The following is a 24,901-nucleotide window of genomic DNA, read 5'->3' as shown; positions in this document are numbered from 1 at the left end:
AGCAGTAGGAATAGGAGTATATAGAGTGTCAAATAACTGCTGACATAGGTGTCTTGACTGGGCAGCAGCAGCAGCAGAAGCAGCAGTAGTAGTATTAACAGTAGTAGTTGATACAGAGTCATATCACATGGGCAGGAGGTGCCATGATGAACAGCAGTAGGAATAGGAGTATATAGAGTGTCAAATAACTGCTGACATAGGTGTCTTGACTGGGCAGCAGAAGCAGCAGTAGTAGTATTAACAGTAGTAGTTGATACAGAGTCATATCACATGGGCAGGAGGTGCCATGATGAACAGCAGTAGGAATAGGAGTATATAGAGTGTCAAATAACTGCTGACATAGGTGTCTTGACTGGGCAGCAGCAGCAGCAGAAGCAACAGTAGTAGTATTAACAGTAGTAGTTGATACAGAGTCATATCACATGGGCAGGAGGTGCCATGATGAACAGCAGTAGGAATAGGAGTATATAGAGTGTCAAATAACTGCTGACATAGGTGTCTTGACTGGGCAGCAGCAGCAGCAGAAGCAGCAGTAGTAGTATTAACAGTAGTAGTTGATACAGAGTCATATCACATGGGCAGGAGGTGCCATGATGAACAGCAGTAGGAATAGGAGTATATAGAGTGTCAAATAACTGCTGACATAGGTGTCTTGACTGGGCAGCAGCAGCAGCAGAAGCAGCAGTAGTAGTATTAACAGTAGTAGTTGATACAGAGTCATATCACATGGGCAGGAGGTGCCATGATGAACAGCAGTAGGAATAGGAGTATATAGAGTGTCAAATAACTGCTGACATAGGTGTCTTGACTGGGCAGCAGAAGCAGCAGTAGTAGTATTAACAGTAGTAGTTGATACAGAGTCATATCACATGGGCAGGAGGTGCCATGATGAACAGCAGTAGGAATAGGAGTATATAGAGTGTCAAATAACTGCTGACATAGGTGTCTTGACTGGGCAGCAGCAGCAGCAGAAGCAGCAGTAGTAGTATTAACAGTAGTAGTTGATACAGAGTCATATCACATGGGCAGGAGGTGCCATGATGAACAGCAGTAGGAATAGGAGTATATAGAGTGTCAAATAACTGCTGACATAGGTGTCTTGACTGGGCAGCAGCAGCAGCAGAAGCAGCAGTAGTAGTATTAACAGTAGTAGTTGATACAGAGTCATATCACATGGGCAGGAGGTGCCATGATGAACAGCAGTAGGAATAGGAGTATATAGAGTGTCAAATAACTGCTGACATAGGTGTCTTGACTGGGCAGCAGCAGCAGCAGAAGCAGCAGTAGTAGTATTAACAGTAGTAGTTGATACAGAGTCATATCACATGGGCAGGAGGTGCCATGATGAACAGCAGTAGGAATAGGAGTATATAGAGTGTCAAATAACTGCTGACATAGGTGTCTTGACTGGGCAGCAGCAGCAGCAGAAGCAGCAGTAGTAGTATTAACAGTAGTAGTTGATACAGAGTCATATCACATGGGCAGGAGGTGCCATGATGAACAGCAGTAGGAATAGGAGTATATAGAGTGTCAAATAACTGCTGACATAGGTGTCTTGACTGGGCAGCAGAAGCAGCAGTAGTAGTATTAACAGTAGTAGTTGATACAGAGTCATATCACATGGGCAGGAGGTGCCATGATGAACAGCAGTAGGAATAGGAGTATATAGAGTGTCAAATAACTGCTGACATAGGTGTCTTGACTGGGCAGCAGCAGCAGCAGAAGCAGCAGTAGTAGTATTAACAGTAGTAGTTGATACAGAGTCATATCACATGGGCAGGAGGTGCCATGATGAACAGCAGTAGGAATAGGAGTATATAGAGTGTCAAATAACTGCTGACATAGGTGTCTTGACTGGGCAGCAGCAGCAGCAGAAGCAGCAGTAGTAGTATTAACAGTAGTAGTTGATACAGAGTCATATCACATGGGCAGGAGGTGCCATGATGAACAGCAGTAGGAATAGGAGTATATAGAGTGTCAAATAACTGCTGACATAGGTGTCTTGACTGGGCAGCAGCAGCAGCAGAAGCAGCAGTAGTAGTATTAACAGTAGTAGTTGATACAGAGTCATATCACATGGGCAGGAGGTGCCATGATGAACAGCAGTAGGAATAGGAGTATATAGAGTGTCAAATAACTGCTGACATAGGTGTCTTGACTGGGCAGCAGCAGCAGCAGAAGCAACAGTAGTAGTATTAACAGTAGTAGTTGATACAGAGTCATATCACATGGGCAGGAGGTGCCATGATGAACAGCAGTAGGAATAGGAGTATATAGAGTGTCAAATAACTGCTGACATAGGTGTCTTGACTGGGCAGCAGCAGCAGCAGAAGCAGCAGTAGTAGTATTAACAGTAGTAGTTGATACAGAGTCATATCACATGGGCAGGAGGTGCCATGATGAACAGCAGTAGGAATAGGAGTATATAGAGTGTCAAATAACTGCTGACATAGGTGTCTTGACTGGGCAGCAGAAGCAGCAGTAGTAGTATTAACAGTAGTAGTTGATACAGAGTCATATCACATGGGCAGGAGGTGCCATGATGAACAGCAGTAGGAATAGGAGTATATAGAGTGTCAAATAACTGCTGACATAGGTGTCTTGACTGGGCAGCAGCAGCAGCAGAAGCAGCAATAGTAGTATTAACAGTAGTAGTTGATACAGAGTCATATCACATGGGCTGGAGGTGCCATGATGAACAGCAGTAGGAATAGGAGTATATAGAGTGTCAAATAACTGCTGACATAGGTGTCTTGACTGGGCAGCAGCAGCAGCAGAAGCAGCAGTAGTAGTATTAACAGTAGTAGTTGATACAGAGTCATATCACATGGGCAGGAGGTGCCATGATGAACAGCAGTAGGAATAGGAGTATATAGAGTGTCAAATAACTGCTGACATAGGTGTCTTGACTGGGCAGCAGAAGCAGCAGTAGTAGTATTAACAGTAGTAGTTGATACAGAGTCATATCACATGGGCAGGAGGTGCCATGATGAACAGCAGTAGGAATAGGAGTATATAGAGTGTCAAATAACTGCTGACATAGGTGTCTTGACTGGGCAGCAGCAGCAGCAGAAGCAACAGTAGTAGTATTAACAGTAGTAGTTGATACAGAGTCATATCACATGGGCAGGAGGTGCCATGATGAACAGCAGTAGGAATAGGAGTATATAGAGTGTCAAATAACTGCTGACATAGGTGTCTTGACTGGGCAGCAGCAGCAGCAGAAGCAGCAGTAGTAGTATTAACAGTAGTAGTTGATACAGAGTCATATCACATGGGCAGGAGGTGCCATGATGAACAGCAGTAGGAATAGGAGTATATAGAGTGTCAAATAACTGCTGACATAGGTGTCTTGACTGGGCAGCAGAAGCAGCAGTAGTAGTATTAACAGTAGTAGTTGATACAGAGTCATATCACATGGGCAGGAGGTGCCATGATGAACAGCAGTAGGAATAGGAGTATATAGAGTGTCAAATAACTGCTGACATAGGTGTCTTGACTGGGCAGCAGCAGCAGCAGAAGCAGCAGTAGTAGTATTAACAGTAGTAGTTGATACAGAGTCATATCACATGGGCAGGAGGTGCCATGATGAACAGCAGTAGGAATAGGAGTATATAGAGTGTCAAATAACTGCTGACATAGGTGTCTTGACTGGGCAGCAGCAGCAGCAGAAGCAGCAGTAGTAGTATTAACAGTAGTAGTTGATACAGAGTCATATCACATGGGCAGGAGGTGCCATGATGAACAGCAGTAGGAATAGGAGTATATAGAGTGTCAAATAACTGCTGACATAGGTGTCTTGACTGGGCAGCAGCAGCAGCAGAAGCAGCAGTAGTAGTATTAACAGTAGTAGTTGATACAGAGTCATATCACATGGGCAGGAGGTGCCATGATGAACAGCAGTAGGAATAGGAGTATATAGAGTGTCAAATAACTGCTGACATAGGTGTCTTGACTGGGCAGCAGCAGCAGCAGAAGCAGCAGTAGTAGTATTAACAGTAGTAGTTGATACAGAGTCATATCACATGGGCAGGAGGTGCCATGATGAACAGCAGTAGGAATAGGAGTATATAGAGTGTCAAATAACTGCTGACACAGGTGTCTTGACTGGGCAGCAGCAGCAGCAGAAGCAGCAGTAGTAGTATTAACAGTAGTAGTTGATACAGAGTCATATCACATGGGCAGGAGGTGCCATGATGAACAGCAGTATTAATAAGAGTATATAGGGTGTGAAATAACTGCTGACATAGGTGTCTTGACTGATCCAGAGGAGTCATGGGAGAAAATCATGTGGTCAGATGAGACTATAATATAACTTTTTGATCATAATTTCACTAACCGTGTTCGGAGGAAGAATAATGATGAGTACCATGCCAAGAACGCCATCCCTAATGTGAAGCATGGGGGTGGTAGCATCATGCTTTGGTGGTGTTTTTCTGCACATGGGACAGGGTGACTGCACTGTATTAAGGAGAGGATGGCCGTGGCCATGTATTGCGAGATTTTGGGCAACAACCTCCTTCCCTGAGTTAGAGCTTTGAAGATGGGTCGAGGCTGGGTCTTCCAACATGACAATGACCCAAAGCACACAGCCAGGATAACCAAGGATTGGCTCTGTAAGGAGCATATCAAGGTTCTGGCGTGGCCTAGCCAGTCTCCAGACCTAAACCCAATAGAGAATCTTTGGAGGGAGCTCAAACTCCGTGTTTCTCAGCGAGAGCCCAGAAACATGACTGATGTAGAGAAGATCTGTGTGGAGGAGTGGGCCAAAATCCCTCCTCCAGTGTGTGCAAAGCTGGTGTAAAACTACAAGAAAGGTTTGACCGCTGTAATTGCAAAGAAAGCCTACTGTACCAAATATTAACATTGATTTTCTCTGATGTTAAAATAGTTATATTCAGCACTGTAAATACATCAGGTCCGGGGCTTTATCAGGGAATGCATGACAAGGGACCCTTCAGCGCCCTGAACCGACGACGGGTGCCAGAAAGTCACCGCCGATCCAGGACTCATTCATCTTTATGAATGTGAGTCTGTCCACGGAGTCTGTGGACAGACGGGTCCTTTTGTCCGTGACCACCCCACCTGCCGCGCTGAATGTCCGCTCAGATAGTACGCTGGAGGGGGGGCAAGACAATAACTCCAGCGCATACTGAGCGAGCTCGCGGCAGGTGTCCAATCTGGCAACCCAGTACTCCATGGGGTCGTCGGTGCTCATACTGTCAGAAGCACCGACGGACGCCATGTAGTCTGCCACCATGTGGGCCAGCCGCTGGTGGTGACTGCTGCTGCTGCTGGTGCTGGTACTGGGTCGCTCGGTTTGGAAGAACATCCTCATCTCTTCCATTAGGTCCCCTGCTCGGCTGCAGCTGGGTGCAGCCACCTGCTGGGTGAGATGAGGGGGGACAACTGGAGGCCGGGGAGTTGCCTGCTCCAACCGTCTGACAATGCCTGCCTGCAGTTCCTCCATCCGGTGTTGCCTCCGGCTGGCTGGGATGAACTGCTCCAGTTTCCCCTTGCACCTGGGATCCAAAAGGGTGGCCATCCAGAAATCATCCCTTGTCTTGATGGTCTTAACCCGGGGGTCCCTCCTGAGGCATCTCAGCATGTGGGCAGCCATGGGGAAGAGCACAGCCCGCTGTGACTCCTCAATGCTGGCCAGGTGAATGAGGTGCGACTCTTCATCCCTGAGGCGCTGCTGGTCAAACTCAGACATGCCCAACCCCCGGACTATCGGTGCCCCCAACACCGGCTCTCCCTCCTGACCAGGCCCTGACTCCGGGACGACACCAGCAACCACCTCCTCCTCCTCTTCATCATCATCCTCCTCCTCCTCCTCCTCCTCGTCCTGGCCCTGGTCTCGGTGGAGCATTGCTGACTCCTCCTGCTCCACCAAGGCACTCTCCCCAGCCTCGAGCAGGCGATCTAGTGTCCTCTCCAGCATGAACACTATTGGCAGCACGCTATTGAGGCCGATTTGCTCACTGCTGACCATCTTGGTCGCCTGCTCGAAGGAGGACAACACTTGGCAGACCTGGTTTATCTGCCCCCACTCCGCACAGGCGATGAAAGGGAGTTGTGGTGAAGTCCTCTCAGTGCCTAGTTCCATCAGGTACTCCCTCACCGCCCTTTGCTGCTCCCACAACCTCTTCAGCATGTGGAGGGTGGAGTTCCACCGCGTCACACTGTCCACAATCAGCCTGTGAAGGGGCAGATTGTACTCCCGCTGCAACTTGGACAGGGACGCGGTAGCGGTTGGGGAGCGCCTGAAGTGGCTGGCAATCCTACGCGCCTTTGCCACAATGTCACTCAACCCTGGATAAGTGCGCAGGAACTTCTGCACCACCAGGTTGAGGACATGTGCCAGACAGGGCACGTGGGTCAGACTGCCAGCACTAAGGGCGGCGAGTAGGTTGCTGCCGTTATCGCAGACAACCATACCTGCCTGGAGCCTTCGGGGTGTCAGCCACTTCTGGACCTGAGCCTGAAGTGCTTTCAGCACTTCTTCTCCAGTGTGTCTCCGGTCCCCTAAACTAACAAGCTGGAGCACGACCTGACAGCGCACGTGCCCCACACTTGAGTAGCTACGGGGGCGCTTGCTGGGAGGCTCAGCAGCTGCGGAGACAGTGGCTTGAGGGAGACCAGCAGTTCTCCCCTGGACACCCCGGGGCGGCACCACAAGATCGGTTGCCGCCGATCCCTCACCGACGCCTCGGAGGGAAACCCAATGGGCCGTGAAGCTGATGTAGCGCCCCTGCCCATGCCTGCTGGTCCAGCCATCCATTGTCAGATGAACCCTGTCGCTGACAGCGTGATCCAGCGACAGGGTTACATTCTGCACAATGTGCTGGTGTAGGGCAGGGACACCAGTCCTGGCAAAGAAATGGCGGCTGGGGACACGCCATTGGGGTTGGGCCTGCTCCAACATCTGCCTGAAGGGGTTGCTGTCAACTATGTTGAAGGGCAGCAGATGTTGGGCAATAACCCTTGCCAGGAGCCCATTGAGGGAACGCACACGTCGGTCTCCAGGGGGGAAGGGAGTGGTGCGGTCAAAGGCGTCTGAAATCGACGCCTGGCGCCGGACGGCAGTGCGGGACACAGACGCGGAGGGTGCTGTGGAAGTAGAGGTCTGGCTGCCGGTACCAGTACCTCTACTAGAGGGAGCGGGGGGGCATGACCTGCTGGAAAGAGATGAAGATGTGGCAGGGGCTGCTGTACCCTGCTCACTTGTGGTGGTGGCGCTGCTACCACCACCACGCTTCATCTCGTCATACACCGCCCAGTGGTTTATCCTCAGGTGCTGGTTCAGGGCTGTGGTACCCACCCGAGCCAAACACTTCCCTCTCTTCACCCTCACTTTACAAATCTGGCAGATGGCCACGGTAGGGTTGTCTGCCACCAGGGTAAAGTAATTCCAGACAGGTGACTTCAGCACCGCCCTCCTGTCAGATGGGGTGACGCTTACTTGCACCTGCTGGGACTCGGTGCGCACAGGTGGAGCTGCCTGCTGCTGCTGCTGCTGCTGCTGCTCCTCCTCCTGACACCTCCTGCTGCCATCACCAGTGGAGACCCTGACGATGGTCTCCCTGGTGGTGACCTGGCGCACCGTTTCACCAGGGTGCCTACCTTCCCCGTCGTCACTGACGTAGTGAGCCGACGCGTCAACCATGATGGGTCACCCTCTTCGCCCCCAGAGATGTCAGACCAAGGGCTGAAATGTGTTGGTCTGAGGGAACCAACTGACATGGAGCCTCTAGCCTGGCTCCGCTGTCCCCTCACCCACGCCTGGGTCTGACTAGGTGCTGCTGTTTCCTGCACCAAAACAGCAGCACCAGTTTGAAGGGATGTCTCTGGGATACTGCCAGCAGGTATCCCATCCTCCTCATCCATCCCTTCAAAAAGGTCCTGACCATCAGGACAGAGCTGGAGGTCTGCCTGATGCATGGCCTCCCCCAAGATATCCCTATCACTGTCGCTGTCGAACAGTAAGATGCTGGACTCTTGGGGGCTGGGGGGGGGTAGTACAGGCACCGGAGTAATGGTGGTACTACTGTGAGTCGGGACCGACGACTCAGTGGCACTGCTGTGCCCCATGTAGTCCACCACTACTTCAGCCTGAGATGGCAATATCGGGCGGCTGCCCGATGGGAAGAACTCCCGGATCAGGCGTACTCCCCTTGCACCCGATCCTCTAACACTAGTAGGGGCACGAGAGGTACCCCGTGCTGGCAGCGATCCAGCACTGGGAGTAACTCCCCTACCCCTGCTGCCACGGCCACGGATGCCGCTCATTATTGCTGATATGTGTGTGGGGGGGGTAAACTTTATTGGGGGGGGGAAATGTGAACAAAATGTGTTTTTGTGTATTTTTTACAAGACAGGCACGCAGACAAAGACGTACACAGACAGCTACTAAACTATAAGAAAAGTAGTACACCAGACAAGGACTACAAAATTAAAGAAAAAAAAAAAGCACTAAACAAACACTAACTTTTTTTTTTTTTTTTTTTTTAAACACAAAACACAGACACTAAACACACACTAAGCTAAGCTAGATGAAATAAATGTACACTAACAGTGTGTACACTTACTACACAAAATTTAACTAAACTGAACACAAAACTTAGCTTTTAGAAAAGCTCTTTAGGAAAAACTAAACAAAATGTGAACTGAGATGCCTAGCAAATATCACTGAACAGCGAACCTGCAAGATCTAACAGTAACACAAGATGAACAAAACTTAGCTTTTAGAAAAGCTCTTTTAGAAAGCTCAGCAAAATGTGTTCTGAAATCTCTAGCAAATATCACTGAACAGCGAGGATTGCAGGATCAAACAGTATCACAAATGAACAAAACAGCACAAAACAGCACAAAACGTAGCTTTGAAAAAAGCTCTTGGGTCTATTGCTTTGAAAAAAGCAGTTGATATACTGGAAAAGATCCACTGGAATCACTAAATAGCAATGCTGGTGATGATCTAAATCAATCAGGAACAAAGACACAGGAAAACAGGAACACAGAAACAGCCTCCACACTCTCTAGCCAGCTTCTGAATCTGCAATGAAATGGTGCTGGGAGTGAGCTTATATAATGTCCATGCAGGCAGGTTCCTATTGGTTGCTAACCTCTGACGAGTGTGGAAGGAGAACTCTGATTGGCTCTGATGCAAAAGGGCGGAGCAAATAATCGTGCAATATTCCTATTGCCGAATATTCGCATTGCGAATATTCGGCAATATAAAATGATCGCTTCAGCTACTCGGCCCAAGGTCTCTAATCATACCAGCAATGCTTTTAGACGTCTATGGAGATCACTAGGATGTGATCTGTTTTAAAAATGAAACTGTAAAAATCGCTCTGATGCGGAAGATCGGGGCGAGGAAAATAATCGCGCGATATTGCGTTTGCCGAATAATCGCATTGCGATCTTTCTGGAAAATTCAATGAACGCTTCAGCTACTCGGCCCAGGGTCTCTAATGATACCAGCAATGCTTTTAGACGTCGATGGAGATATCTAGGATGTGATCTGTTTTAAAAAAAAAATTGTAAAAAATCGAATATTCGGAATTGCGAATATTCACCGCGAATTTCGAAATATAGCGCGATTTCTCGAATATGCTATATTCGAGTCGAATATTCGCAATGCGAATATTCGTGAGCAACACTATTCAAAACTGAAAATACAATGGTTTCCTGTTATAGTTATTAATTGATTAATACAATTAATAAAAATGCTCAGAATTACTAGCAGATGACAGACAACAACTAAGATGTGACTGGCGTCGGGTCATTTATAAAATAATTCTGAAACCTAGTGTAGCGCCCCCTTACTTTCAGTATGGGCACTACACCAGAGTTAGTGGGAATGGGAGGATTAGTTTACTCCCATTCACAATTTGTTGAAATTCGGGTTGTTGTCAATTCAGAACTGTCCTGTAGGTCAGTCTGCGCTCCAGGGGTGCGTTACCACCCCTGGGTTACAGTTGGCGCTAGAGGGGTTCTGACAGACCCACCTTCCCCCAGCAGCCAATCAGAGGAGTGGTTCCCTCGTTGGGCATTGCGGGAGGGGGTATATATGTGGCAACCGCCATTAGCTGTTCTGTTCTGTGCGTCACTGTGTCCTATTTGACCGAAGCTGCGCAACATTTGCGGAGTTTCACTCTGACATTGAGAGGGGCCCCAACGACTTGCTGGGTCCCAGACCTTCACTGAGAGGATCCTAAGCTGGGAGCTGTACGGTGGGGGAACGGCTCGGGGAGAACCTAGAGATAGAGGTTATCCGGGAGGCCTAGACGAACCATCGAGTATCCGGTCACCACGTTGCATGACAGGTACACTAAAGCTGTCAATTGGTGATCCTTATTTGAACTAACTGGGAGGATTAACTCTATTCAATCCCTTATACCTAAAATCTTTAAGCCTGTGGCAGGGGCCTGTTCCTCCCAGTGATTTGCAAGTGACACTCCGGCTGCCAGGCCCATGGTAGCCGCCTGTCCGGGGGTACTTTACCCACTTTAGCTGGAGTGGCGATGAGTTGAGCTAGATTATTGCAGAGAGCAGGCTTGCTCTCCTTCATATCCAAGGCCTGATACTAAAGTTCTCTCTATGCTCATCAACCTTTCTCTATTGTGTGCCATGTTGATGTTGGCCGTGTTGGGCCTTGGAATAAAGCATTGGAAACGTATTTGATGTCTGGACACTCACTCTTTATCCACACTCACAAGTATCACCCCTAGACAAAAATTAAGAGGGCAACTTAATACACCGATCCGAAACTATTCGGGGGTGAGCGCTACACTAGCATTTTTGATACATTCAGATGACTGCAGAATAAATTCTACAGGTTCATTCGGAATTCCTCAGAAGGCATCTTTGTTCTACTAAGTGTGTACAGTGCTAAGCTTAGTGCCTCAATTCACAATCTGCTCCACTAAAATACATACTAACTGTGCGGCAACTGTGCATTTAGTTTGAACGGGCCCACTTTGGCCCCAGGAGGATTTACCCCTTATCGACCAGGCCATTTTTTGCGTTGTACCCAAACAAAATTGATGTCCTTTTTTCCCACAAATAGAGTTTTCTTTTGGTGGTATTTGATCACCTCTGCGTTTTTTGTTTTGTTTTTGTTTTTTGCGTTATAGACAAAAAAAAAATGAAATTTTTGAAGAAAAAAACAATATTTTTTTACTTTCTACTATAATACACATCCAAAAAAAATTGTATTCATCAGTTTAGGCAAATATGTATTCTTCTACATATTTTTGGTAAAAAAATCGCAATAAGTGTGTATTGATTGGTTTGTGCAAAAGTTATAGCGTCCACAAAATAGGGGATAGATATATGGACTTTTATTTTATTTTTTTATTGTTTTTACTGGTAATGGCGGCGATCTGCGTTTTTTAGCTGGACATTATTACATTGATCAAGGCTAAAAAAATGCACTGATAAATGTATAAATGGCTCTGGCACTAGGGGCGATCAAGGGGTTAACTGTGTTCCCTGGGTGTGTATTAACTGTGTAGGGGGTGGGCTTACTGGGGCAACACAGAGATCTCTGTTCCTGATAACTAGGAACAGCAGATCTCAGTATTGTCCCCGTCAGAAGGGATCTGCCTTGTTTACATAGGCAAATCTCCGTTTCGCCTCTCAGTACCACGATCGTGGGGGGGCGGCGGACATTGTGGGGGGGCCGGCGGACATGTATGGACCAACGTACAGGTACGTCGGCTTGCGAAGCCAAGCTGCCTTGCCCAGTATATATACAGAAGGTGGTTGGCAAGTGGTTAAAGCAGAACAATACTCACCTCAGCTCCAGCAATGTAGTTTCCTCAAGCTCCCTGCCCAGCCGCTGACATTTTTTGATGACCAGCTGCCGGGTCTCTATTGCTGGCCACTGTGATTGGCCGGGCGGGGATGATATCACTTCTGTGCATGCGTGGGAGTTCACTCAGATTCAGAATTTCAAAAATTGTACAGTGAGCTACACATGCTACAAAAGAATGTCTCTTCTGCATTAAAATCCTGCCTGTTACCTCTTTCCATTAGAATAACAAGCCATAAAAGTTTTAACTAGATGGTACTATACACCTTCTAGAATACATATGTTTGCTGATTCTTCAGAAAATTGGTTTCGGGGTTGTGAAACCAAGGTCTCTTATCTCCATATTTTTTGGAGCTGTGAAATAATTCAACCAATCTGGCAGAAAATATCTAGGATGGCCTTAAAAATCACATCTACCGTGGAACCTTGGTTTAAGAGTAACTTGGTTTGAGAGCGTTTTGATTTGCGAGCAACTTTGTTTTTTAAATTCTGAGTGTTGACTCGCAAGACGAGCAGAATTCAAGCTAAGTAGGCCTGCAGTACCTCATTTGGCCTGAGGTATGGGGGCGCAGAAGCCAAGCAGAGCTGAAAATAGGCCTGCAGTACCTCATTTGGCCTGAGCTATGGGGGCGCAGGAGCCAAGAAAAGCCAAACATTGGCCTGCAGTACCTAATTTGGCCTGAGGTACGGGTACGGGGAAGCAGGAAACAAGCCAAAGTGTCCTCGGGCCTTTTCGGACGTTTTCGGCGCTTTCTGCCACCCCCCACCTCTGGCCGCATTCGGTATTGCATCCCAAGTCAATGCGGAACAAATTATTTTCGTTTCCATTGACTTCAATGGGAAAACTGGCTTTGATATGCGAGTACTTTGGATTACGAGCATACTCCTGGAACGGGTTATGCTAGGAATCTGAGGTTCAACTGTAGTTCTATTACTCTTTCTCCTTCAATATAATTACTATTTGCTCCAATTTCTCGTCCTCTTTTTCAGTACAATTAATCCATAGGTTTTCTGTTGCAACACTATGGGCCATTGCATTTAATTGGAAGAATCCTTCTGTATCTTTCTCACAAATTAAAGACAGAATTATGTAAATTTTGAATATTTCATACGATTTTTGATTCCATGCACATTTTCCATTTAAAATGGGATGTCTGGTTTTCTATTATGAATACTATAACTGACTAGACTTTCTATTTCTCATTTTACTCATTTTTCTCATTTCTCATTTCTCATTTTAGTATTGTCCACCAAATTTTAAGATAAGATCTGTTATAGAACTACTGTATATTCTATATTGTATTCTATTCTCTATATATGCCTTATGTTATGTTTAATTTTTTTCTCTATTTCTACTATATTATATGTAAAAATATATACTGTTAGGCCTCGTACACACAACCGTTTTCCTCGGTCATGTGTATGTTTTTCGTCGAGTAAACTGTCGTGGATCTCGACGATAAAAAAAGAGAACATGTTCTCTTTTTTCTCGTCGGGAGTCTCAATTTCCTCGTCGTGTTTCTCGTCGGGCTGGTTTACGACGAGAAACACAGTTTGTGTATGCTTAGAAACCGGCGCATGCTCAGAATAAAGTATAAGACGGAAGCGCACCTTCGGTAAAAGTAGCGTTTGTAATGTAGATAGCACATTCGTCATGCAGTAACAGACTGAAAAGCGCGAATCGTCTCTCACCAAATTTTTACTAACATGCGGTAACACGAGATTAGCAAAAGCAGCCCCAAGGGTGGTGCCAATGGAATGGAACTTCCCCTTTATAGTGCCGTTGTACGTGTTGTACGTCACCGCATTTGAGAACAACGAGATTTTGTCTTGACAGTGTGTATGCAAAGAAAGCTTGACAAGATTTTTGACAAGCCCGTCAAGAAACTCGTCGAGGAAAACAACGTTTCTTTTACAACGAGATTCTCGGTAGTGTGTACGAGGCCTTAGGCCCCTTTCACACGTGTGGACCGTATGTCCGCTTTTTCATCTATCTGTTTGCGGATGAAAAAGGGACATACATTGGTCCCTATGAGATCGCGGATGTCAGCGGATGAACATCCGCTGACACCCAATCTCTTCCGCCTCCGCAAAGATCCGATTTTGCAGACGGAGGAAAACCCTATTTTTCCTTCCGTCTGCGGATCGGATGAACACGAACACACAGTCCGTGTTCATCCGATCCCCCCATAGGGGAGAGCTGAGAAAAGACAGGGCGGTCCCTGTCATCCGCCAGCTCAGCGGGGATCAACGGAGCAATCCCCGCTGAGCAAACGGAGCATACGGAGGCGGATCATTACTGATCCGCCCCGTGTGAAAGGGGCCTTAATCTGTATACTGATATTGTGGTATGCTAAAGACAGTCATACTTTATGTTGAATACTAAAATGTTTATATATTGTAATATTTCTTGTTTTTACAATATCTCTAAATAAACAGTTTGTAAACAAAGAAAAAAATCATGCCTGTTCCACCAATTTTATTTACATAGGCTACAGTTCCACTTTAAGCCATTATCGTCCTAACTAAATCCTTGTCACGTCTTGAAAGAACAGGTTCCAGTCATGCTGCCTGTTGTGTCTAATACACAGGCAATTGCTGAATTAAAGAATGTTGTAGTTGTGGTTTCATTATCATTTCTAAACCGGAGAGCATCAAATATAAGTTGTATCCAGGCAAAGCACACTTATTTCTCTGTTTATCTGTGTGTAATGCATGCTACACAAGACATTAGAATTTCTCCTGTATATGGCTAGTAAAACACTCTATCAGAAAATACTTTTCATCTGTCCCAAAAAAATATATTAAGTTAAATGAAAATGTGTTTACAGACTCTATGCCATGCTAATTAAAAAAGAAAATGTTATTTAAAAAAAATCATTAACTTATTAAACCCCCCCCCCCCCCACACACACACACACACACAAAAGAAATTACTAATTTGTATGAAAAAACTCTGCACATGAACTTACCGGATGCCAAAATCCCAAAAGGCACAGATAGGAATCTGTTTCCGCTTCTTTACTTCATTCTGTGAGACAATGTAATGTAACTTAGTTATTAATACTTCCCTTTAAATAGCACAGCTATTGCATTGACATAAACAAGTATATGACTATTACAGGCATTTACCTAATGTTGATAATTTATGCAACACTTTATTGTACAGAATTGTACATTTATATCAGTCCCTGCCCTCAAGAAGCTTGCAATCTAAAGTCCCTAGTAAGGATGGGCCAAACATACCCCCAACCCCCCCCCCCCCCCCAGTACGATTCGCACCAGAACTTGCCAAAAAAGTAATTTAACCACTTGCTTACTGGGCACATATACCCCCCTCCTGCCCTGGTGAAATTTCAGCTTTCGGCACTGCGTCGCTTTAACTAACAATTGCGCGGTCGTGTGATGTGGCTCCCAAACAAAATTGACGTCCTTTTTTCCCCACAAGTAGAGCTTTCTTTTGGTGGTATTTGATCGCCTGTGCGGTTTTAATTTTTTGCGCTATAAACAAAAAAGAGCGACAATTTTGAAAAAAATACAATATTTTTTACTTGTTGCTATAATAAATATCCCAATTTAAAAAATAATAAAACACATTTTTTTTCTCAGTTTAGGCCAATACGTATTCTTCTACATATTTTTTGTAAAAAAAAAAAAAAATCGCAATGAGCGACTGGTTTGCGCAAAAGTTATAGCGCCTACAAAATAGGGGACAGAATTATTATTTTTTATTATTTATTTTTTTACTAGAAATGGCGGCGATCTGTGATTTTTATTGGGACTGCGACGTTATGGCGGACACATCGGACACTTTTGACACATTTTTGGCGCCATTCACATTTATACTGCGATCAGTGCTATAAATATGCACTAATTACAGTATAAATGTGACTGGCATTGAATGGGTTAACACTAGGGGGTGAGGAAGGGGTTAAATGTGTGTCCTATATAGTGTTCTAACTGTAGGTGGAGGGGGGTGACTGGGGGGGGTGACCGATCTATGTCCCTATGTACAAGGGACACAGATCGGTCTCCTCTCCAGAGACAGCACTGCGGGGAACGCGCAAAGGGGTCAATTGACGTCCACTTGGCTTTTCAGGTCCGCGCTGTAGCCGTCATTCGACTATAGCGCGGACCCCTAGTGGTTAAAACTACTCGTGGCTATAATGAATTGTTGGGTCCTGCAATACAGATAAAGTCATTAAAAAAAATGGCATGGGTTCCCCCCGCCCCCAGTCCATTACCAGGCCCTTTGGGTCTGGTATGAATATTAAAATTAAAAAAAAATTGCGTGAGGGTCCCCCCAAATTCCATACCAGGCCTTTATCGGAGCATGCAACCTGCCATGTTGATGGGGACAAGGGCCTCATCCCCACAACCCTTGCCCAGTGGTTGTGGGGTCTGCGGGCGGGGGGGCTTATCTGAATCTGGAAGCCCCCTTCACAAGGGAAACCCCAGATACCGGCCCCCCCTATGTGAATTGGTAACGGGGTACATTGTACCCTTACCATTTCACACAAAAAAGTGTCAAAAATTTTAAAAAACACAAGAGACAGCTTGGGACAAGTCCTTTATTAAAAAAATAAAAATGCCAGTGATATAGATCCATCTCAACCCAAGGATACTTTAGAAATGTCATTTTGCTGCAGGGACTGTTCTAAACACGGGAAAAATGCGCCACTTTACAGGAATACTATAGACACCCCCAGATAGGGAATTTAAAGGAATATTTCATTTTTATTGTTTCACTTTAAACATTATTAAAATCACTGCTCCCGGAAAAAACTTTTTTTTTGCATTGATTTATTTCCCTTGGGGGCAGGACCCAGATGCACAAACACTTTTCTTGACAATAACTCGTATATAAGCCTTTAAAATTAGCACTTTTGGTTTTACATGTTAGTGTCCTATAGACTTTAACGTGGGTTCCATGGCTTTCGAATTTCCCCCGAACTCAGTATATTGTTTGGTGTTCGCCAGAACATCCAAACAACCAAAGTTCAGCCCGAACTTATGCTCGCCGATCCCTAGTCCCTAGCACACATACTAAGACCAATTTAGAAAAGAACCAGTTAACCAACCAGCATGTCTTTTGAGTGTGGGAGTAAACATTTTTCAAAAACTTTTATGAATCAGTACTGCTGTGCCCTTGAAGAAGGGACATACCCGAAAGTTTGTCCTGAAAAATTGTATGTTAGTGCAAATAAACAAAGTACTGTGGACAGTACTCGATTGTCTCCGGAGTAAACTAGAGTATCCAGATAAACCCACACAAACACAGGAAGGACATTGCAATTCCATTGTAAACTCCATGCAATTTACATCCTGGATGAGATTCAAACTTAGTTAGGAAGAAAGGCATGGAGCAAACAAAGTTTGGGGAAGGGGCGGCATGACAGGGAGGGACTGGCCGTGGTGATAGGCTCCTCAGGAGTTAGGGGAGAGGTTGGCTTGTGAGAGGGGTGGGGGCGGCAGAGGGTTCTGGCACGGAGGAAGTGACGTCTCGTCACTCCCCCATTTACAACACAGGGAGAAGCTGCGTTACAGGTAGGTGTAAAGAAACCTGCGCTGGGATATCAGAGGTTAGAGGCTGCTGCCTTCCTAAAAGACTGTCCCCTAGAGGACAGGATGAATAAAAAATATGAAGTGGATAGGAATAATGGCGCTGCCTAAGTGTATTTCTACACCTATGTGATCCTGATGTGGGTCTACCTAGACCAGTGTGGGTAATGGATGCCCCACTGAGTACAAGTCCCACTGGACTGACTGGGGTCTATGCTGGTGAGAATCCCACAGTACCAAAGGGCTGAGGGGGCATGAGCTCAAGGGCCGTCAGCTACACTGAGAGTACTATGAAATTGGTGTAACTGAATGTTGGATACCAACAAAAATGTACTGGAAATGTGCTGCTAGACAGTGAGGTGCCTGAACTGATATATCTCTATATGTGACGGCTATCACAGTATACAGACACCAATATATAAACACTCGCAGATTGCAACAGATGCTATTAAAAAACAAATAGTGTGAACCCGGTGATGGTTCCAATATTAATCCAGCAAGAGTTATATATAAAAATAAATAAATAAATAAAACAAAGTGGATAGTGATCAAAAAACACAATTACATGGATATCACGTGCAGTGATAGTGCATAGTGTAACAGCAACACCAGTCCACCCTGTGATCAACACAGGAAAATGTTTTTTGGAAAAAGATGCATATAACTGACAGCCTGTAAGGAACAATTGTATATGGTGTCCATAAATTTCTAAAAGGAGATAGTGTAAGAAAAACTCTTAATGAGGCAATTGGAGTCCAGTGAAAGGGTCTGGCTTGTGAAAAAGAGGTGCTCCTATATCACACTCTGACGTGGTCCCGGTGCTCCCCTCAGGGTTCCCCACTCACCAGATAAAGGTCCCCTCTTGAGGTGTCATGCGTGTATTGCCGGGTCTTATAGACATTCCTCTGCTCCAATCTTTCCTCCTTCCTTCAGATGGATTGCAGGCTTCCAATGTTTCCACGACTTTGCTGCCTTAATTCCTCAAAGGGAACAAAACCAGGGGCTCCAATGGTGTGATAAAGTATGACCAGAAGGTGTAGTCAAAAAAATCTATAGTATTTATTTAAAATTCACAATATGACATAACCTGCAGTGAAACTGGCTGCTGCAGCAGGTGTACCTATGCCAGAGTCCACATGTAACTCCGATACCGGAGTATGCAGGGAAAAAACTTTATAAAAATAAAAATAAAAATAATACAGGCTAAACAAAGAAAGTATAAAAAATAAAAAGGGGTCCATTGTCTGCAAAGAAGCAGCACTAATGCCGCATACAGACGGTCGTTTTTTGTGATGAAAAAAAATGACGTTTTTGAAAACGTCATTTAAAATGATAGTGTGTGGGGAAAATGTCGTTTTATGTCTTCAGAAAAACGACCAAAAAAAAATTCGAACATGCTCGAATCTTTTGTGTGGTTTTTCAAAATGTCATTTTTTGTGTCAATGAAAATGATAGTGTGTGGGCAAAACTACGTTTTTAAACCCGAACATGCCCAGAAGCAAGTTTTGAGACGGGAGGTAAAACTACCATTCATAATGGAGTAAGCACATTCATCACGCTGTAACAGAAAAAAAAGCACGAATCATCTTTTACTAACAAGTAACCAGCTAAAAGCAGCCTCAAGGCGAATAGAACTTCCCCTTTAGAGTGCCGTCACTTTGTTCATCATTTTTCAAAATGATGGTTTGTATGCTACATCGTTTTTGAAAATGAAGTTTCAAAAATGTCGTTTTTTTTCATCACTTCAAACGTCATTTTTTTTTCATCACAAAAAACGACCGTCTGTATGCGGCATAAGGGCTGCTAATAGCCGGCGTTGGGTTATGTTATGTTTAGTCAAGTTCCTTTTATGGGATACGCCGTGCCGCAGATTTATAAGTCCCAGGGTATACCTAGCATTTGTATCCACAATAGTGGCGCGTCTTTAGGGTAATACTATTGGCTTAGCCCCCAGGGGTGGGAGGATCGTAGCGGCCCGGCGACTCCCATAAATTCGATGAGCTGACGTGACACTGGCAAGCCTCCGAAGACGAATCAGATTTCGAAACGTGCGTCAGGCTGCGTCACGTGCTACGTCACTTCCGGGTGAACGTCGGGTGGTTCGGCTGTAACGCAAGCCAAACACCTAGACAGCACACGCTGTCGTGCATATTAGCCAGGTGACGGTACCCAACGCCGGCTATTAGCAGCCCTTAGTGCTGCTTCTTTGCAGACAACGGACCCCTTTTTATTATTTATACTTTCTTTGTTTAGCCTGTATTATTTTTATTTTTATAAAGTTTTTTTCCCTGCATACTCCGGTATCGGAGTTACATGTGGACTCTGGCATAGGTACACCTGCTGCAGCAGCCAGTTTCACTGCAGGTTATGTCATATTGTGAATTTTAAATAAATACTATAGATTTATTTGACTACACCTTCTGGTCATACTTTATCACACCATTGGTGCCCCTGGTTTTGTTCCCTTTGAGGAATTAAGGCAGCAAAGTCGTGGAAACATTGGAAGCCTGAAATCCATCTGAAGGAAGGAGGAAAGATTGGAGCAGAGGAATGTCTATAAGACCCGGCAATACACGCATGACACCCCAAGAGGGGACCTTTATCTGGTGAGTGGGGAACCCTGAGGGGAGCACCGGGACCACGTCGGAGTGTGATATAGGAGCACCTCTTTTTCACAAGCCAGACCCTTTCACTGGACTCCAATTGCCTCATTAAGAGTTTTTCTTACACTATCTCCTTTTGGAAATTTATGGAAACCATATACAATTGTTCCTTACAGGCTGTCAGTTATATGCATCTTTTTCCAAAAAACATTTTCCTGTGTTGATCACAGGGTGGACTGGTGTTGCTGTTACACTATGCACTATCACTGCACGTGATATCCATGTAATTGTGTTTTTTGATCACTATCCACTTTGTTTTATTTATTTATTTTTATATATAACTCTTGCTGGATTAATATTGGAACCATCACCGGGGTTCACACTATTTGTTTTTTAATAGCATCTGTTGCAATCTGCGAGTGTTTATATATTGGTGTCTGTATACTGTGATAGCCGTCACATATAGAGATATATCAGTTCAGGCACCTCACTGTCTAGCAGCACATTTCCAGTACATTTTTGTTGGTATCCAACATTCAGTTACACCAATTTCATAGTACTCTCAGTGTAGCTGACGGCCCTTGAGCTCATGCCCCCTCAGCCCTTTGGTACTGTGGGATTCTCACCAGCATAGACCCCAGTCAGTCCAGTGGGACTTGTACTCAGTGGGGCATCCATTACCCACACTGGTCTAGGTAGACCCACATCAGGATCACATAGGTGTAGAAATACACTTAGGCAGCGCCATTATTCCTATCCACTTCATATTTTTTTGCGTTACAGGTAGCTCCAGGGGGGAAAATGGCGGCCGTTGCGGATCTCATTGCACAGCTGTGCGCTGCGGCGTCCGCTCAGGGGGCCGATTGGGTCAGGGCACAGGTGTCAGCAGCATTAGATGCTCCGGCCGCAGCACCCGCCGGGGGGGGGGATATCCGCCGCTCGCTCGGCGGTCCAGGCCACTGGAGCGGTACAGTCCGGAGCCTTCCCCGGGAGCAGAAAGGCAGTTACGAAAACCCGCCAGGGGCCCTCCGGCTCCAACTCCGCAGCGGTCACAAGCTGGGCCCTCGGGGGGGGGGGCCGGGAGGAATCCGCGTCGCGGACGGTGCTCTGCAGTGGGGGGGTCCAATAGCCCTCCTGGGCCTTCCCCTCCTGCCTGTCGGAGATGCCGGACAGCGCGGCCGAGGCTGTGGGGGATGGTCGTGGCAGTCTTGCGGCCCAGCGTGATGTTTCCAGCCAGCGGGCCAGGGGCCACTCACCCGTGACGGCCAGGGGTCCGGCAGCGCCAGAGGGGAGGCGGAGTGTGGGGGCGACGAGGAGTGAGGGAAGCGGTCGCACAGCGGAGGCCCGGGCCAGGGGGCGAACCCGGAGTCCGTCGGTGGAGGTAGCAAGCGGGTCTGGTGTTTCGGCACAGAGGGGTCGGAGTGCAGTGCAACACAGGCCATCGGCAACAAGTTCACGTCTGTCTGGGGTGCAACCGAGGGATGTTTCACCGGCAGTGAGTGCTGTAAGACCGGAAGGGGAGCTGTACGGGTCGGAGAGCGACAATGATTCGGGACAACGGTCAGCGGTGGATTCCAGTCCGGTGGCACGTGGACCTAGTCCAAGGCAGCCCGGTAAGTCCAATTCTTCTTCTATTTGTGGTTTATTGCAGGATTTGTTGGTTCAGGGTAGTGTGGGGGGGGCCCTGGGAAGGACGGTGCTCAGGTTTCAGGGGGGTACGGCCACGGGTAGGTCAGTGGAAGGTGGCTAGGCACAGGATTTATGGGCCGGGCTGGCGGATGCCACACAAAGTGAAATGTACATTTGCTTTGAGGCTACCCTGGGGGGCTCATTTGAAGCCGGAGGTTAGGGAAAAGATTTGGAAGGGGGAGTATGTGGAGATTTTCACTTTACTTCCTCGGGAAAAAATTCAATCTGAACAGATTGAAACCAGAGTTGAGCAAAAAGGAGGACGAAGAAAAACGGCGGTATCGTTTGATTCCCCGTACGTTCACTAATTTGCTGCAGGCGTTTGCGATTTTGGCCTGCGTGGTGGGGCAAAAAAGCTCCTGAACACTGTTCGGGTTTGTTTATTTACTTAGAGGCCATTAGGTCGGCACACCAGACATATGGAGGTGTGGCGTGGTTGCAGTATGACGAGCAGTTCCGTCAACGGATGGCTTTCAGACCGACTCTACGCTGGAATCAGGAGGACATTAACCTGTGGATGACATTGATGACAGCGGCGCAGGCCCCGCAACAGTTTTTTTTCGGGGGTGGGGTCAGAGGTGCATCTGCCTCGGGACAACCGAATTTGAGGTCGGTGGTTCTGCATCCTTCGGTGGTTTCGGAGAAACTTACCAAGGAAGTGCGTTTGGGGAGGATGGTGGGCCGTTTGCAACGGCTCCGGTTGAAGACTTAGTCATGTCCCTGCTGGGGGGTGGTCCCCAAGAAGGAACCGGGCAAGTTCCGGTTGATACACCATTTGTCTTTCCCGAAGGGCGGCTCGGTTAATGTGGAGTCGGCTTTTCGGTTGTTGCCGGTGCACTCGGACAGCTTTCGGTTGTTGGGATGCATTTGGGATGGGGCATACTATGTGGATCGTTGTTTGCGCATGGGTTGCTCCATCTCTTGCGCGTTGTTCGAGACGTTCAGCTCCTTTCTGGAGTGGGTAGTGCGCGATGTTTCAGGGCTCAGCTCCATCATCCATTATCTGGATGATTTCTTGTGTGTTGGCCCGAGTGGGGTGAACACATGCTCAGTGTTGTTGGGCATGTTGCAGTATGTGGCGGATCGTTTCGGGGTTCCCCTGGCACCCGAGAAGACGGAAGACCCCACAACCTCCATTTTTTTTGCTTGGGTATTGTATTAGACTCGATAAAGATGGAGTGTCGACTCCCGGAGGATAAGCTGGAAGCATTGAAGGAGGAAGTGCGGGGGACAATTGGGCTGGGTAAGATTCAGCTGCGCAAGGTGCAGTCGCTGTTGGGTAAGCTCAACTTCGCCTCCAGGATTATCCCCATGGGTAGGGTGTTTGGCCGCAGGCTGTCGGGAGCGACGGCAGGCGTGCGGAATCCCACTCACTTCGTGACTCTCACTGGGGAGCACAGAGCCGACTGGAAGGTCTGGCATGAGTTCCTGGAATCCTTTAATGGACAAGCTTTGTGGATGTCTGGGCCTGTTAGCAACTTCGACTTGGAGTTGTTTACGGATGCTGCGGGCTCTACGGGGTATGGAGCGTTTTGCCAAGGTAAGTGGAGCGCGGAGGCTTGGCCAAGTATGTGGAAGGAGGCGGGGTTCTTGAAGAACCTGGTGCTCCTGGAGCTCTTCCCGATAGTGGTGGCACTTGAACTGTGGGGTGAGTCATTGCAGAATTCGAAAGTAAGCTTCAATTGCGATAACTTGAATGTATTCATGAATGCTGTGCACCTTCCGGGGGTCGAGAACACTTTGGCTGATGCTTTGTCTCGTTTTCAGCAGGACAGGTTCCGGGAGTTGGCACCAACGGAGCGGAGCAACACGGAGTCCCCTGTCCCGATTGGATGTGGGACATTGCTTTGACAGCGCAGCACGGTGGATCCAGCGGTCGGTGAGCGGGGCTACGTGGAAGGCCTACTCCAAGGTATGGAGAGAATGGGTGGAGTTGGCTCTGGGACTGGGGATCGCCCCGGTGGGGCAGGAGGCTGGTATCGCCGTGCTGAATTTTCTTACTTTGAAGATGGAGCAAGGGGTTTCGGTATCAGCGATTGATCGGGTGTTAGCAGGTTTGACGTTTTTCTTTAAGTGGCACGGGATGACAGACTACACAAAGGAATTTTGGGTGAGGCAGACGGTAAAAGGTTACAGGAAGGGTAGGAAGGCTGCAGATCACCGTCGGCCAGTGTCGTTTGGGATGCTGCAGAACCTTTTTCTGCATTTACCTGGAGTGTGTTCATCGGCATATGAGTTTGCACTTTTCAAGGCCGCCTTTGCGCTGGCCTTTTTCAGGGCGCAGAGGGTGGGTAAACTAGTCAGTTCCTCACGAGGGGTGCAAGGTGGTTTGTTGGTTCAGGATGTAGAGATTTTGGAAGGGGTGTTAGGAGTTGGGGTGCGTAGGTCTAAGACGGACCAAAGGGGTAAGGGCATGCGGCTCCAGTTGTTTAGCGTTCCAGGAGCGGAAATTTGTCCTGTATGGGCAGTGGAATCTTTTCATTCCATGCGTCCTGAACTGGCGGGGTCCTTCTTAATGCATCGGGATGGGTCGGCGCTGTCGAAATTCCAGTTCATGGCTGTTTTTCGGAAATGTTTGATGGAGGCAGGGTATGACCCGAAAGATTATGCGGCGCATTCGTTCCGGATTGGGGCTGCTACTGAAGCCGCCCGGGCTGGTTTGACTCCGGATGTGGTGAAGAGGATTGGGCGGTGGGACTCGGAGAGATTTAGGATTTACATTCGCCCTCATTTGATTCATGAGTGAGTTGGGTATCAAGAGAGTTCATCGGTGGGGAAGATTATTAAAAAAAAAAAATGGTAAGGGGGTTTCTTGCTGGAAGTTTATGTGTGTTTTGTTTAATGTTTTTCAGGTGGTGAGTGGCCTGGTCTGGATCCTAGGCCACTCATACGTGTTTTGGGGGGCCAGACGGGCTGATGTTCGGCCCAATGGGAGGCAGCTAGGCATCCCGTTGCGAGAAGCCCAGGTCAGATGGATAGGGTTCCCGGGGCTGGTCTGGTGCAGGGTCGTGCCGAAGGTACAGAAGTTTGCGCGTCTGGACAGGGCACCCGATGTCCTGGTACTCCATGCAGGTGGTAATGACATGGGGGCCAGGTCGATGCATCAATTGATAAGGGATGTGAAGTATGATTTTCTTAGGTTGCGCTCTCTATTTCCGGGGATGATTATCATTTGGTCCGATATGGTGGGCAGAACAGCTTGGAGGTGGGCCTGGTCGGTTGAGAA

General features: G+C 47.1%; 1 protein-coding gene across 1 annotated transcript in view; it reads right to left on the bottom strand.

Annotated features, from left to right (window-relative positions):
- Positions 1-24,901, bottom strand: part of ADGRD2 (adhesion G protein-coupled receptor D2) — a 999,543-nt gene that overhangs the window by 669,663 nt on the left and 304,979 nt on the right. The window contains exon 13 of the mRNA XM_040324866.1: positions 14,794-14,852. Coding sequence (XP_040180800.1) covers positions 14,794-14,852 — 59 coding nt within the window. The remainder of the gene's footprint in view (positions 1-14,793; positions 14,853-24,901) is intronic.

The sequence above is a fragment of the Rana temporaria genome, chromosome 9, assembly GCF_905171775.1.
Source record: "Rana temporaria chromosome 9, aRanTem1.1, whole genome shotgun sequence".
NCBI lineage: Eukaryota > Metazoa > Chordata > Amphibia > Anura > Ranidae > Rana > Rana temporaria.
The sequence above is the reverse complement of the archived record's forward strand: the minus strand, read 5'-3'. Positions and strand labels throughout refer to the sequence as shown.